This window comes from Rhea pennata, chromosome 3 (genome assembly GCF_028389875.1).
Source record: "Rhea pennata isolate bPtePen1 chromosome 3, bPtePen1.pri, whole genome shotgun sequence".
NCBI classification, from domain to species: domain Eukaryota; kingdom Metazoa; phylum Chordata; class Aves; order Rheiformes; family Rheidae; genus Rhea; species Rhea pennata.
The window spans coordinates 121,480,406-121,497,842 of NC_084665.1; the positions used below are offsets into that span (position 1 = coordinate 121,480,406).

The 17,437-nt window shown below is 40.6% G+C and overlaps 1 protein-coding gene across 3 annotated transcripts in view; it reads left to right on the forward strand.

The window, feature by feature from the left end:
* KLHL29 (kelch like family member 29) overlaps positions 1–17,437 on the forward strand; it is a 373,000-nt gene that overhangs the window by 243,330 nt on the left and 112,233 nt on the right. For all 3 annotated transcript variants that reach the window (XM_062573180.1, XM_062573181.1, XM_062573182.1), the window contains 2 exons: positions 675–816; positions 2,193–2,744. In XM_062573180.1, coding sequence (XP_062429164.1) covers positions 675–816; positions 2,193–2,744 — 694 coding nt within the window. The remainder of the gene's footprint in view (positions 1–674; positions 817–2,192; positions 2,745–17,437) is intronic.

Genomic DNA, 17,437 nt, shown 5'->3' on the forward strand with positions numbered 1-17,437 from the left:
TTAGCAGTGAAACCCTTGTGATCGTTTATTTATCTGGAAATCTCCTTCAGCTCACATCCCCCTTGATGATTAGTCAGCCCTGATCCTTCCCCTACTTTGCAGTTATTTTAACGTGTCTGAGGAACTGCCAACATACCCGCTTTAGCAGCCAATGACTGTTATGCTGCCTTTTTTTATTGGCATTCAATTCTAAAGGCTGACAGACAGTAAATAGTAAGACTTCTCTTTACTGTTCTACAATAATTTGTTTTACGGTTGTAAATAAGTCTCTCTTTTTCGGGCTTGTGCTAAACAAAACTCACCGTTTTTGGAAGAGACTGAGCAAATCGAAGATTGTCCCATTTTTATGTAAGTTGTTACTGTCTGAACAGATATTACTGTAGTTGTTTATTATTTTCAAGGCAAAAGAAGCAACTTATTTCTGAAAAGGCTAGATTTTTTTTAATAGTAGCTTTATTAAATTCCTGAAAGTGAAGGTTTTTTTCAAATATGGTATATTCTCTGTGCAGACATTTCATGCCAGCCTGGGGGAAAATGATAATTTAAAGATTTTCAAATATCCTCTTGGACCAAAACAAACAGGCAATCAAACTAAAAGGTTACTAGTTATGAGGAAGAGTTAATTATTTCATCCATTCTTAACATTTTTATTCTGTATTTTCTTTCTCTGATAGACACCTTGCATTTCCAAGACTGAAAATCAGCCTCAAGGACTTGCAACTAGCGTTAGGTGGGGACAGACACCCATCAATCAGTCTACACCCTGGGACACTGATGAGCCACCATCTAAACAGATGAGGGAGAGTGAAAACCCAGGTATGTTTTTAATCCTATTTGTAATTCTACAGGGGCAAAGTCGTTTCAGAGCAAATTCAATGCACTATCTCCATTTACCTCTCTAAATTAGACTTCATTGTGAGCCCGTTCTTATTCTTTAGCTGTTCTTTATTTCCCTCCCATTGTAAAGACCCCTCAAGTTGCTTCAGTGCTGGGGCTAATATAAATGTATTAAGATGCCTGCAAGTTCATTAAAGGTTTCCCCCTGCCTTCTCTACCTTTACTAAAGGAAAAAGGCACTCTGTAATACTTTAAGACCTCTTTTATGTCCAGAACTACCTGAAATGATTTCCAGCTCCCAGACACGTATCATACATTGTGCCGCTATGCCAGACGCCTAATTGCAACCGCTTTGTAGTGGCAGCAGCACCGTTATTGCAGGCACAGAGCGTTCGCCAGGGAGCCACGAAAGCGCGGCGCGGAGAGACGCTCATTCTCCTGAATGCGCGCACGCGCGTGCTTACGCTACATGAAGCACAATAAAACAAAATAAAATAAATAAAAAATAAAATTGTAAACATGTCACATGTCACCCAGTGAGGATTTTAACAGTGGTGCTGGCCTTGTGGTAGCAATTTTATGCACTTAGTGGGTCGGAGTAGCTCCAGAGCATGAACCATTTTAGAGATGGTGAGGAAGCAGAAACCCCTGGGGGCTGTTGGAGGGAAGCAGAAACCCCTGGGGCTGTGGGGAGGAAGCAGAAACCCCTTGGGGCTGTTGGAGGGAAGCAGAAACCCCTGGGGCTGTGGGGAGGAAGCAGAAACCCCTGGGGGCTGTTGGAGGGAAGCAGAAACCCCTGGGGCTGTGGGGAGGAAGCAGAAAGTCCTGGGGGCTGTTGGAGGGAAGCAGAAACCCCTGGGGATGTGGGGAGGAAGCAGAAACCCCTTGGGGCTGTTGGAGGGAAGCAGAAACCCCTGGGGGCTGTGGGGAGGAAGCAGAAAGTCCTGGGGGCTGCTGGAAGGGAGCAGAAACCCCTGGGGCTGTGGGGAGGAAGCAGAAAGCACTGGGGGCTGTTGGAGGGAAGCAGAAACCCCTGGGGGCTGTGGGGAGGAAGCAGAAAGTCCTGGGGGCTGTTGGAGGGAAGCAGAAACCCCTGGGGCTGTGGGGAGGAAGCAGAAAGTCCTGGGGGCTGTTGGAGGGAAGCAGAAACCCCTGGGGCTGTGGGGAGGAAGCAGAAACCCCTGGGGGCTGTTGGAGGGAAGCAGAAACCCCTGGGGGCTGTGGGAAGGAAGCAGAAACCCCTGGGGCTCTTGGAGGGTAGCAGAAACCCCTGGGGCTGCTGGAAGGGAGCGTGGGGCGTTGGGGGGTTTTGCGTTGTCGCCTTCGGTCGCTGGGAGCCTCCCTCCGTGCCCCAGGTGCGGCGCCGTGGGTGACGACGGTGGCGGCGGGCAGCCAGCCGGCGCTGATCCCGCACTCGTACGGCATGACCCAGCCGCCCAGCTTCAGCCCGGCCGCCAGCGCCCAGGCGCCCGTCATCGGCGTGACGCCCTCGCTGCCCCCGCACGTGGGCCCGCAGCTCCCGCTCCTGCCGGCACACTACCAGCTCCCGCAGCAGCCCTCGCAGCCCCTCAGCAACATGGTGGTCAACCTCCAGAGCCAGCCCCTGTACACCAACAGCCAGCCGCTCAGCATGTCCTCCCTGAGCGGCGTCGGCCCCGGCGCCCACCCGGGCCACGGGGCCGCGGGCAACGGCCACCTGCCCTGCCCGCTGCTGCCGCCGCCGCCGCCGCCGCCGCCCTCGGCCGCGCTGCCCGGCGCCGGACCCGCCACCAACGGCCAGGCCGCCCCGCCGCTGCCGCCCACGGCCGCCGCCGCCGCTGCCGCCCAGGAGGCCGCCAACGGCCTGCAGATGCTGCGGACCATCGGCGTGGGGAAGTACGAGTTCACCGACCCCTGGCACCCCAAAGGTAAGTGGGGCCCGCGGACGCGCCAGCAGACGCGCTGCACCCCGCCGCCGGTGTCCGCCCCGGGCCCACCGCCTCCTCCCGCTGTCCGGCCACGCCGGAGCATTGTTTTCGGGCGCCGTACCCTGGGCGCTTTGAAACAAAACCCCCCCGCCCTCCGCTGGCTTCGTTCCCCGTTTGGTTCGCGGCATTTCCCGCGCCGCCCTTAAAACCCAGGAGCGTGCCGCATGCGAGGGTAGAGTCAAAACGCAGCTTGCGAAGATATAAATGCAGACCTATCAGCAAAATCGATCACATTGATTTAAAAAGAGAGGGGAGGAAAAAAAAAACACCCCAAAGCCTTCATTAAATCTGTGATATTTTATGTATACATTAGTATTCAGACAACAGTCCACGTGTAAATTATTTACTTGCCACAAGCTATTAAGTTCTATTGTGTAGCTCTGTATAAAGACAAGGAATCTCTTTTAAAAATGATTAGTCCAACAAGTCTTCTTGCTTATAACGTAAATTGTACCTTGGTATGTGCAAGCCCTCACCAGACCTCTCTTGAAAAGGAGTTAAGGCCCAAGTTCAGCAGTACATTTCTGAAGCTGGGTGTTTAGACTGTTTTTACATTTTTAAGTCCAAACTCGATATACAATTCAAACCCGTGCAGGTGACCCTCTGAATTTGTCTTTTCCTTTAAATCTAGATGGACTTTAAATGAAGTGAAAACAGGCAGGTAGCTGAAAATTCAGACAGCTGCGCTATAAGATTTTTGTTAATTTTTTTCCATTAAAAAAAAATCTAACCCCACAAAAGTACTTTGACAGGCAGTTTTATGAGTTACAAACCCTTGATTTTGCAGAAAGAGGATAGGCAGAGATTTATGCTCTAAACCTGGTAGACCGAGTTGAGACAGTTCCGCTGGATGTCTCTGTTCGTCGTGGAAGCTATTCCTCTTCTAAAGCCATCACCTCAGTTCTTGGTGGCCACCTATCCCAATTTACTGCGCTGGATACTCAGACGTACGATCGAGTTAACGCAATTTAAAGGCTTACTTGGTGCCATCGGAGCCATGTGCAAATATACAATACAAGGAAAAACACATAAGCTTAAACCGCTTTCGCTGTGGTAATTTGATCGCATATCTGAGCCCTACTGACGCTAACCTAGTGAGACAAATGAGCCTGTCAGCACCTGCACACTGGAGGTTAGGAATACTCTTCAATGCCTGGCGTACTCGGGGCGGTAGCATCAGCTGTTATTTACTCTTCCTCCGTGAATTAACCTTCAGCATATCTCCAGCCAGCAGGTGAAGTAAACTTCGAATCAGAGCCTAAGCAAAAAAGAACATAAAATCAACCTTTGGATATTTGATTTGCAAAGTCTTAGTTAGCATTCTTGCTTAAACCGCTATGAACTGTAGTCTAATTGTCCGAGCTCTGTTGAGCATTCGGGAGATTCAAGTTTGCTTGACAGCTTAAGAGGCAGCGGTCAGCAGCAAGTTATTCATTAAGGTGAGGGAGAGAGTTCCTTGAATATGCCAAGCACATCAGAGCTGGCTCCAGTTTGGTACTTGGAGACCTTTGTACCTAGGACAGACTCATCAGCAGAATGTTGAAACGAGCAGTTTTTCTAAGCCGTGACAACTGCTGACACATTAACCGTACCAAACCATATATATTGCAGCTCAACAGCTGTTTGCCAGGGATTAGCCAGCTTCTCTATTTATGATCATCAGGTATTGATTTTTTCCTATGCCTGTAAGGGTTAAAAAACAAACACACATAAGGTAATGAAGCGTGTGTATACAAGCGTCTCATCAGCAGGACTTGTTTTACAAGGAAAAAGTCATCTCTTCCTCCATTTCCACTCTTAAAAGCCCTTACTTCCAAAGCTATAATTCTTCTTGTCAAAGCTAATGTCAGACAAGGTATGCATTATTAACAGTTGGGTTTGGTGTGGTTTCTGAAGGAGAGAGGAAGAATCAGAAAAGAGAAAACAGCTTGATTTTGAAACCAGACCTTAAACCTTGCTAGGATAAGATTCTTAATATTAATCTTATGGATTACAATGTCGTTCAATTTTCAAATTATTTTTTGTTTTAATTTCTACCCTTGGGGATTTCAGTCTCTAAAGCCCAGATGGTTTCACAGCCTTACATGATAGACAGCTTTCTGTCCAGGAAGGAATGGAAACTATGAGACAATACTGAGCTCTTCAAATATACAAGTTGAAACTGGTTCTCTACCAGTTTTATTTAAGTATTCTCTTTCTCTCTCTCAGGGAACCTTGGCCAGTATTATAATAAGAGCCACTGCTAATGGCCTTAAGATCTATCTCATTATCCTGAGATACTCTGTATTATTATTTCACTTGACAATCCAGTCTTGTACAGGTTTGAATAAGTACTCAGCTATCCCTTAAGTGAAAGAGCAGTTCTTGCTGGTTAATATGATAGGGTTTCATATATTTTTAGACTTTATTAGTGAGCTGATTTGAAATGTCATGTTTTATTTCCTATAATTATGTTTCATTTGACGGTGTATATGGTGGGGCAATATTATGATGTATTCATTCAGCACCAGGTTTCTTATCTGGCTGCTTCCAAATAAAAGTAAACAAATAAGTTACTAAAAGTTAAAGACACTGCTGGTATGCAGTTTCACTTGCAATAGGTCAAGAGATCTCACTTACATGACTGAAGGAGTCATTTTTTTGTCATTTTAATAACAAGAATCTTTATATAAACAGATAGGCCATTCTCTTTACAGTTTTACAACCCGGTCCCTTGGGGTTCTCAATAAATATTTCCTCATAATTCCATTGAAATAACTTGCAAGAAAAAAAATTTTTGCATGGGTTAGAGATCTTCTTTGTCTGCATGGGTAATATTCTGTGAGCAGATTTTTTTATTGTTTCTATAATATACTAAACATGAGGGTTAAGTTTAGCTTCACAATCCATTTACTTAGTGAATTTATAAAGCAGTCACATTATGGGAGACATAAATAACATTTCAGAGTAATTATTGCTTTTAGGAATGTGTGAAGAACTGTAAAGCTATGAAATGGGTGGGATCTGATAGCATATGCAATCAACAGTAGTTTTGAGATACTTCTGGTTTGAACTGTAATTGCCCTTTGCATAGATGTTACAGCAGATAGTCCTGATTGTCATCAAAAGCCATGTCACCTTAACAGAAGAAATGTCATAGTAATATTTTAGAACAGAATCACTCATTGCTTTCTATCTGTGTCCTAAGTCTTGCTCTCCAATGATAAAGATAAGTGCCATAGGAATCAACAAGGCTGCATACTCCGAGCAATGCAGCAAAGATCTACTGAAGCTCATGTGGCCAATATGTATGTAGTTTATGTATAAAGTAGAGAGAACTGCAAAGAATGCTCAAGCATCATTTCAGTATTTTCAGACTGCATGGTATGCCTGCACAAGTTGTCACTTGCACAACGTGCCTGCAGAGAGGAGAGAAAGGATGCAAATTGTCCCATCCTTTCCTTGCCCAAGGTGCCATTATCCCATGTCATGGCACAGGGGCAGAATGCAACCCCTACATGCCCACCAATTCTGTTGAGCCAACCCAATGTGGAGAAAAATTAATCTGTGTGATGAAGGACTAGAAGAGATTGGTTCTCTTGAAGAAATAACTGAGTAACTGAGATTTAGTCCTTGACTTTTTCATAGGGCAGTAAGCTTCTCTATGTCCAAGGCTTGTAGTAAAACCAAAATTGAACTGTTGGTGGATAGCCCTGCCATATATAGAATATAAAAATGCGATCTTGAACTTTGAGATCTGTTACACATTTTAAAAGATGTTTTCTTCATAAATTCAGTATACTTTTGAGCACAGATGCTAACATAAAGAATGAGGAAAATACAGTTCTTCATTGTAGTACTTTCTCCTGAAACATAAAATTAGCTAGAGAAGTTAAGGGTTTTAATTTGTTAATGTTGATGGATAACACTGATGTTTGTTTCCGTAGTATTTTTGTTCTATAATTTTTCAGTTTGCAATCTTTAACTAGTGGGAAGAGAAATCAGATGCTAATTAGTGTTCAGAATGTAATGACTGTGGCATCATAACAGTATCAGAAATAAAATCTGAATGTTAATCCTTGTAACACTAATTTCTTAACACTTCATTTTCAAGCATCACCAAATACCATAAACTAAACAATAAAAAAACTACAAATGAATACTGTTGCATCACCACTTATTGATTGTACCTTTCACACTTGACTTTATTGCATTGGAATTCTCATTAGGCCTCAGACAATATTTACTTTCCTTAATCATGAGTTGTAACAAGGTAGACTACAACATTCTGTCAATAACCATCAACTTTTTCTTTGCAAAAGTGATGCTTACTTATTTAAGGCTGAATTTTCAAAGGGACTTCAACTGGACCTGAATTCTGTGCATGTGCCTAGTTTTAGACATTAATTCGGGGGAGAAGGGGATAAATTCAAAATGCAAAATAGCATTTGGAATTCTAATAACATTAATGAAAGGATGTTGTGTGGTAAAGACTCTAGGAAGCCCATGTTCAGCTCTTTACCTTGCACCAAAGTGCCTGAGTAACCCTGGAATATCTCTCTTATTTTTATATATATCCATATGTGTTTGTGTCTGTATATGTGTATATATATAAAATATATATATATTTTTTATGTATGTATAGGTATGTACATATAAATGTATATAGAACTCTCATATGATTGTCAGATTGGGGGTCTACAGCAGAAATAGTAATACATTCTAGCTTGTGTTTCTTGTTGAAGAGTTAAGTTAGCATGTAAACCTGTCAACATAGTGCTTGTTTCTTACTATGTTTCCTTAAAATGGTCTTGATCTTCTGGGACAGCCAAGTGGTACTGAGATGCCAATAACCAGTGATCATTTGTAGGCTCAGGTGTGGTAACAACACTTCAGAGTTCTAGCACGCTCACCCACAATACTGGACTTAAAATGAACTGCCTGGGCAGGTCTTCTAAAATCAAATCTTTTTCAAAATTAATTACTGTTTTCTGTAATCAGAATAAACTCAAGGGAATTGCAGAGTTGATGAGGTTACCCAAGACATTAGCTGAGTGAAATTGAAATACATTTTATCTTTTTTGTGTCCCAGCTGGAATGTTTTCAGGAATTCCCGCCCTGTCTTTTAATGTCACTGTTGGTCGGGTCATGACAAAAAGAGATTTAGTGCATTGAAGAGTCAAAGAGAACTTGTAATAGCCATAGAACATTACCTCGCTCAATGTACAGTGTGTAGAAGGTCACTGAATTCTCTTTTGATTGACAGCTCTCAGTATGCGAGTGACTTATGATTTCTTAGCTTCAGCTAGAACAGGAGCCTCTCATCACTACCAATATTTTATGTCAGATATTGTAGAAAAACTATGGGGTTGCTAAAATGCATTTAAACACTCTGAACCTGCTCATGAACCTGCTCAGAAAACTCATCTGCTCCCTGCTATTTATTTTGGTAGGTGTTTTTTAAATAAGCACCAGATTTGAAACTTTAGTTCCTCTGTTCCTGAAAATACAGAGCTAAGAAATTTTGATTTTATCAAATAAATAATATTATGTCATCACTTTCAGATCCCCTTAAGTAATTAGACATTGATACAATTAAAAATGTTTTAAACATCGCATACAGTTTCTTCCCACCCAGACTCTAAGACACAGCTTGCTTACAATGTGGTTTCTTAACAAATTTACTTTTTTATGTGATAGTGGCTGCTAAGTGCATTCAAAATAAGTCTCAGAGGATACAATCTGAGTTCTGCTAAATTGCTGTTTTCTATCCCTTCCCTGCAGCATTATGCTCACAGAGGGCAAAATTTTTCAAGGGCCAGATGATACCCTAAATCTAGGCTCCCCTTGGCTCAGAATACGTAAGCAGGAAATCTTCCCAAATATGAACCAAGCAGTTACTGAACCAATGTAACGTATAATATAATTAAAGCAACTTCTTTCTCTCTCATTTTCCTGACAGCTTCATATTCGGCTACCTATCCATCCGTGCAAAGCCTGTTCCAAAAATCTCTTGCAGAGAGCTGGAACTGCATTTGGCTGTTCTAAGTGTAGTTCATTGTATATCCTTCCAAAACACTTTCCAGAGTCTCTGTTCTCCTTTCAGGGCCCCTTATGTTTGATTTCTCATTTCTCTGACTTTATATTCCCTTGGTGTTCATCTTGATCATCCTCAGACTAATATTTGGATGCATACCCCCTCTGTTTTCCCAGGCTCATCTACCTATTTCCCTTCATTCTGTCCTCATATACCCTGAGCTGCCTTTCCTGAACACTCAGTTTTCTCCACAAGTTTGACCTTCACTTGAATTTTGCACTAAGACTTCCTCCTCTTTGCAGTGGAATATTTCCACTTCTTTTGCTGCCATTGCTTAAAAAGTGGAGAGTCAAGTTACGGCTACTGCAGACTGTTGGCAGAGGTTGGGGGCATCAGGCTGGGTCCACACTTGATGTGCTGGCTCCATCAGGAGCCAAACTTGTGCATTTGTGTCTACACTTACATATACCAAAGATGGGTTATTCTGTGTGTTCTGGAGCTCTCTAGATAAGTGGATTTATTAAACTGCAAATTTTTTTGGTCTCTCTACAAACAAATGGAAATATGGGTTTTCTGTAGTCAGCAGTTTTAAACTGAGCAGTGGCTGAACTGTGAATGAAGAAGATTCTTTCTGTGTTGTTACATTCAGTACAAGAATGATTCTGTCTCATGTTAGGTTAAAGAAAGTCTAAAAAGATTTGTGAAATACAAGCATTTCCAAATAGAAACTTCTCTTACCCTGCTGTGCTTGAGATTGCAGATGATAAGCTGTGCTATCCCATGGCGAGGCTGGGCTTTGAGCCACGGTCAATAACAATAATAACATGGGACTTATAATATACCTTACATCTTTGAAGTGCTTTACAGACATAAATTTTTAAAAAACTGTTTACCTTGAAATCTTCAAACTAATTTGTAATACAGAAGACAAAAGAACTTTGGCTGAAGCAAAAGCTAGAATGACTGCCGTAAGATTAGGTTTGGAGTAACCTCCAACAAATCTGCTTGTTTCAGCTGTCTTCTTGTATGTTCACAGGATAAATAGTATGAGGAAATGAAATATTTGTGTTTCGTGTGTTCACAAGCACTTGTTGTAATCCTTTCTTTTCCTCCTTTTTCTTTCCCTTTTTTAAGTAGGAAATAATTTGGAGGGCAGTTTGGGTGGTTCATACAAAAGAATCTTTCCAGCAATGGACATACTTATGTATTTCTGTGCATAGTCCCAAAGATTTACTGTTAAGCTCTCTCTGCACCATAGGTTGTTGAAGCCTCTTGTATTCAGTTTGTTTTCTGTTCCATGTATATTCAGGTTTCTAGTTATACCAAGTGAAGGTAACAGGGTGTTTATATATAACTCCATCTGAATGTTTACAAATTATGACATTTGATTTCCGGACTAGATATCCTGGAAAGTGTCATCAGATGTAATCGTCACTAGCAAGGAGGTACATAAGCTTGCAGGAATGATATTACTTACAGACAAAATTCCATGATTCAGATATGTAAGGAAATGCAACATAATGTTTTACCGATAGTTCATAAAATTGCAACATATGAAAAGTATTTACACTTCAAGACCTTTACTCCTGCACTGGAAAAATCTTTGGAATGCCAACAAAATCAGGAGATTCAAGATTTGCCCTGGAGTACAGACAGTAACATAAACATACACGTGTGTACACATGATTAAGTGTGAGTTTGACTACAGGTACAAAATATTTAGTAAAGTTTGCACGGTATGACCGAGTAATACTTTCCAAGGAGCTGAAAGTGAGATTTGTGAGTTTAGGTAAAGATTTTAGAAAGATCTGCTTGTTGGCATTGCAACACCAAAACACAAGGACATAAGATTCGAGAGAATATTGTACTTCAGTTTGTGGTTCCTCTGAATTTTTGAGATGAAGGCAAAATGTGTTTTATCTGTCAGCCTGCTCACTGAAGTATCTGGCAGAGAGTGATGAAGATGGTATGAAAACCTCAAAATTGACTAAAATAGAAGAGATCTTAGAATAGTGGACTGATACTCTTATTCAGTTCAACTGATTTGTAGAAGATCCAGACACAATGTCAAGCTCAGCTTCTCTGCGTGATCTTTCCTTGTAAGTGAAGGGGGAAACGTTCCTTGTATTCCCAAACTGTAGATGCTTTTTAAAACTAGTAGCATTTTGCAAAAGACACTACTATCTTGTAGAAACAGACTGAGCAGCAGTGCCAGCAGCCTCCTATTGCCTGTAACCTAGGAAATAGGCGATTCTGCTCTTTGCCATTTCCTACGTGCTGTGTGGACTTGGTTATAGATGTGAATTTTCTAGATGACTGAATTTACTGGGGTTTAGATGCTTTTCGACTAGATATACGCTTATCATAGCCAACCTGTGCTGTTTTAGGAACAATCAACTTTGGTTTCTTTTTAATATTTTTGTGGAATGGTTAGAGCTCTGATCTGGAAGCCACATGAAGCATCCAAATGCAAAAGCATTTTGGGAGCATTTCAGAAAAACTTTAGCTGGATGGGTAGCAGATACCTTCAGTAGGAATTGGTCAAATGTTTTCAGTTTCAGACAGATCCAGATTCTGAACCATCAGTGGGTACAGAATCCATGTGCTATGTATGTGATAACAAATACAGAAATATCTTGTATACAAATGTGGCAGGAACAGAGTTTCTTGTTGCTTCAGCTGCAGAACAACATGGTTCCACGTGCATTTTTTTTGCTAGCGTAAGGTAAAAGCAAACTTGACTTCCTGTCATAGGATCAGCTAGCTATTCAAGGACAGTCAAATTTACTCATGAACAGAAACAGAGTATATTACAAGAACACTCTATGTGTTAAAACCATACACCAACAAGACTTCCTTCTGTGAGAACTTAAATGAGTTCCACAGCCCTTCCCTGAAAGCACCATTTAGGTTTTTGTGTAAACAATCATTGTTTTACCTTTTTTCTTTCTGTCAAGACTGCCATATAGACATACATAAATGGCTAAAAATAATGTGTTGACATATTTAGAATGTGCATTATAAATATCACACTATATTTTAATGGACAGGTAAGAGAGGGAGCCTAGTTCACAAATACAAAGCCTTTTTGCACTTATTAAGTGAACTAATAACATGGGCTGTTTTTTATCCCTGTCTCATTGAGAGTAATACTGGGTTTTCAAGATTGCTTCGCACTGCAGTAGAAGGTTTCCATTCCTGGAGTAGATTGGGACCACACTGTGTGTTTATGAAAGAAAAGGTATAGCTGTATTGCATCCAAATGAAATAAGGGAGGTGATTTTAAGGATATAAATTGTAATTACTCAGTCTGGGTATAGATTATAATTATGTAGTCTGGAACTAGGCCAAGACACCAAGATTAATATTTTAAATTTGGGAGGAAGAAAAATAAGATCACGTTCGACTGGGTGGATAGGTATCTATCAGACATGAACTCAGAATCAAGATGGTTCAAGGAACTTACCTCCCAAAAACCTATAAAAAGAGTTTTACTTAAAATCATAAATGCACAGTAGAATAATTAAAAAAGAACATAGTGATAAGGAAGAGATATGATGACATTTTTGAATGTTATTATGTGGGTTGTAAATGAGAAAGAACCATTTATATTCAAAGCTGAAATCTTATTTTAAAGAACTCCAACTGGTGGTCAAGTCTGTTAGGCAAGATTTTTTCCCCCGTTTGCCTAAATTTAGAAAGTGAGGGTGGCTGAACATGGGCAGCTAGGTCCATGTTTATCCTAGAGACATAGTATATCTTACGTGGCCCTTAGCTGCTAGCAGGGCTCAGGTCTCCCATAAGTGCTGACTAAATGCAGATGTCTTAGATATCCCAGAATATCTCAATTGGCATGAAATACCAGCATGTGGGTGACTGAATCAAGCTCCCGTGACTGCTCAGTTGAGTCACTCTTGGCTCCATTGACTCTGTTGATTAAATTTCTTTTAACATTATAGGAGCTTAGACCCCTAACACACTTGAATACATTTAAATTTAGATATCTTAAGCACAAACTGAATCCCATCTTAAGTTTCAGATACAGGGTCAAGAGTCTCAGCAGATGGACACCTGAGGGTGAACACAGATTCATTGTCAGAAGTACAGTGTGACAAAGTACAGTCAACAGTTTTGACTCATAGTTTGTTAAACTGTTACTGATATGTTATTTCATATAATTTCCAATGTCACCTTATACTATGTAATATATTAAGGCCTAGTAGGAGGGTTAAGATTAAGGGAAAGGTTTACATACTTCTTGCAAGAGACATCACTTGCAGTAGTACAGAGTTCTATAGAATACTTGAGGTTTGGTTCAATAGTGACTCAAAAGAAAGAGCGCCATATATTGAAGAACTATTTCCACCAGTGCTTAGTCTTTTCTTAAAGGTTTCCGCACAAATTCCCAGCTCATCATGGTCCTCATCAGCCTGTGTAATGTGCTCGTTACACACTCATTTTCAGCTTTGGATTTGTCCAGGCTGTCTGCTGGGGAAGGTTTCCTCTGGTAGAAGTCTCCAGGTATCTGAACAAGTGAGCTGTAAGTGTTACTAATAAAAATCCTTTAATCCACTTTAACAATGATAAATTGGAGTTGAGAACTCCTCCTTACTTTACAGATAAATTCAGTTCAGAATTTCACCTAAGTCAGGAAATCATTTTACTGGTAGGAGAAAAAGTCCTAAGCACCCTGATGTGGACAATGGGAATTAAAGGCCAAATGTTCAATGGCTCTTACTGGGTGACTGAAGCACACACTGATGACTGAAACATCTGCTGACATGGCTAGTTAATAGTAAATTCACTATTTTTTTTCATTATTTTTATTCTTTATTTTCCACATATCATCATGTGTGCATGAGGAAAGGAAATTCAGCTGACGTGGGCCATTAAGATTCAGAGTGGACAAAGATCTGACTAAAATGTACCTGTCTGGATTTAAACATATTTGCTAGAATGCCCTGGTAGTCAGTGTATGTATCACATATGAAATATTTATTATAATCCATCTGCTATCCTACATTTTATTTCTGCTTGTGTGTTCAAAAACATAGCATGGTCATTTCCAAAAAAAAAAAGAAGTCTTTATTCTTCTTGCTCAAAGACATAGTTTTCAAACTAAGGGCTCGTCCTGTTAATCCTTGACCCACAATGGTTTGTGCCTCTTAAAATATCCTTAGATCTCTCATTCAGACAGTGACACTTGCACACTTCCTACAGTACAGCTCATTGCAGTGTTATACTGGGCACAGAGTAATGTCCAGGTAACAGAATACAACGTTACATGACCTGGACAGGCTTTAGAAAGCCCCACATGTTCCGGTACCTGATTTCTAATTCATCCATTATTTCCAAGCGAATGTAAACTCTCTGTTTCATGTATAATTTAGAAAATCTGGCCCAAGTGGCAGTTTTTTGGTGCGTCAGTATGCTAGCATCTGGCTGTGGCTGGCTTGGCAGACAGTCTCTGTCATTTAAGTAGAACCAAACTGCACTGATATGGATGGAAATGGTCCTGCACCAATTTCCAAAAGGACGATGGGGCTATTGGCAAATTAGATAGTTGGAGAAATTCTCTGACTCACTTCCTTTTTTTGATGTACCAGCAAATAAAATTGAGAGGAAAGCAGAAAACAAACTAATGTGAATGTAATTCCCAAATTTCAATCTTCTATATATTATGGGTCATTACCCGTTAATTTGCTAAATGGCAGTTTTCTATGAAAGAAAAGTTTTGTTTAGCTGTATAATGATGACAGATGATCTAATTAGTATCATCATCACATTGAAAATGATAAAAGCATTTCTTTTGTATGTCACTGCTTTTAAGCAGTATAATATCAAAAATGATAACAGTATGAAAATTGCACCAGCCGCTTTCATATTGTGAATATAGAATACCTCAGTGATATGATACAAGTAATGACAGGTACTTTGCCATGTATTCATTTTCTCCACTCTCTAGCCTTTATATTACAGTGAAATTAAAGCTCAGCACTAAGCCAACCAAATGTGCCTGAATGTAGACCCATCTTTTGAGACTGTGAATGGCTAGAGTCCCTTTACTATTGCTGGTTATGATAATTAGGTGAGTATAAACAGGGTTTTTGAGGGGGAACACTGAATCATTTTTCAGCTAAAGAAGTTGGGGGGATTTTAATTTCAGGCCACATTTGTTGCTTGAATTAGTTTTAATTATATTCCATATAAATATTTGCCCCATATCCTGGTCTTGATAGTGGTAGATATTCTCATTTAAATATAAATAAATGCCAGACTTATTTAACATGGAAAAGTGACTGCTGTGACTGTGTAGTAACAATTTTCTTTGTTGCCATGGTTTGGATTTTTATATAAGCTTTGCAAATATAATAAAGCTAATGGAGCTCTTCATCCAAGGAAATGGGTATATTCAAGAAAATAAATTACATTTTGCAAGCTAATGAGCTCTACTAATTGTGTTTATCCTTGTGAATTAATACAATATAAGCAAATCTATCCCCAAAATCAAGCATTTGATTGCATTTTAGCTGCATGGAAATCAGAACATCCGGATCAAATCTGAGTTTACTGGATATCCAAGGGGTAGGGAGGAAGGTTAATTTTCGTTGACTCGTACAGCTGGTGCTAGCTCCTAGTAAAGCAGGAAAAGTTACACTTTGAAATTTGAGACTTTCGTAATTTTTTTATTCAGTGCCTTCCCTCACAGACAGAATTTTCAACAAAGAGTTGTGTGTAATGAATCCTATGTAATACTATGGCAAGCATGTATGAGTCATGGTAATTAGCCTACATGCCCAGAGGATAGGATAAGTATGGAAAGAAAAAGGAATAACAGTTGTACTTTTTAAAAGACAAGTTGTCTTCACAGAGTTCCCGCTCCTCCCTCCCTTTTCTCACACTTTTCTTTGCCAACATTTGGATTTTTTTCTTCTTATTATACACAGGTTTTCAGTTCAGTGAGGCATTTTGGGAGATGTGGGACAGATAAAAATCCTCTGTGTATATTTTGGCAGATTTGGGATTGTTTTCCACTTTGGCTTTTTGGAAGGATGGCAGAGAGTACCGAAAATGAGCAGTTTTTCCAAAATGCTTGAGCGAACATGGGGGAGAGTCTGAACACATAAGCAATATGAAGAACTCCCCTTTCCTCAGTACCTGCTCCTTCCAATCCTCTTTTTACCTCTGGTCAGCCTTGATCATGCTCTTTTCTCAAAGTTTTCAGTAAGGCAGGAGCTGCCCCTGTCTTGTCTGGGACTCAGAAAGGCCAGGACCATCCCTGGCTCTCCACAACCTCTGAAACTCTGCAAAAACTCAAAAAACTCCTAACAAAACTGTGTTGGTCAGCAACACCTGGCAATCAAGCACTAGCAATGAACTATGTACTGTAAGAAGGTGACAACACTTGTCAGCAAAAGGACCTTACGGAGATGGTTCAGCTCGCCCCACGTTAGGTTGCTGCCACGTGGAACACCACAAGAGAACGCGTGGCTGAAATGAAGTTTCAGCCTAAGTGACTGTACTTTCTTGGTCTTGACTGCACTGTAGTCCTGCTTTATTATTCCGCCAGATCATTTTCAGTGCCAGCACAGGAGTCCCAGCAGTTAACAGCCCTTGCTGAGAAGTGGGCAGATTCCTTGGACAGAGCAGGCATGAGATCAGAGGGCTCCTGTTTCAGAGCTGCAGGCCCTTCTTCATTTAAAACACAATTTTGGTAAGCAGAGCCAGGCAACTTTTGTCAGCTGCTGAAAAAGGAACATCTTAAAGATGGGTAGCAGACATACAGAACGGGAAGACACTGGACTCAGAACTGAAATTTAGTGACTTTTTTCTGCAACTCAGGACCTTGGACAATCTTTCCCATCGACTCCACCCAAAAATGCACTCCCATTGTCACTGGGTTTCCAGTTCTTAGAAGGGCTGTTAGGATTTGTCACGCAGAAGCTGTTGCATTAATTGTGTTTGTGTAGTGAGACGAGTACAGCTTCTCAGAGCAAATACAGTAACGCTTACAAAAGTACTTGCAACCGAATAACGTATTCTGGAAGGAGTAAAGAAGTAAAATAAAGTGCAATAATATGATTATTAAGAGTTATATTGGAATAATTAATTTGATTTAAAAAAAAATCAATTTTGAAACTGAAATATTTACATAGGGAAAGGTCTTGATGTACAGAGCCATTCTGGATTTGGCAGACTCCAGGCTCCCCAAGCAGACATTGAGACGTCAGACTATAGCAGCACTGAAGCAGCCATGCCATGGATGTGTCGGTTAAGGGTCCCAGAGTACACACCAATGAAGTCATTATCTCATCAACAATATGCAGTTTAGAGCTATTTTTGGCAGATGCTACTGTGATTTTCCATAGCAGAACACAGAATTTCAGTGACAACTTTATTATTTGATATCACACCACCATTAAAAAGTAAAAAAGGAGAAGCCAGTAAAGATAAAATAAAAAAATACATTAAAAATTATGTTCCCACCTGAATGAAATTATTGGCAGGTGGGATAAAAGGATCTGGAGTTTGTTCAGTCCTTGGTACTGAATGACTCTGTTGGCCAGAGGAAGACTGGATCCCAGAACTCCTTGATTCTAGCCATGTTCATAATATA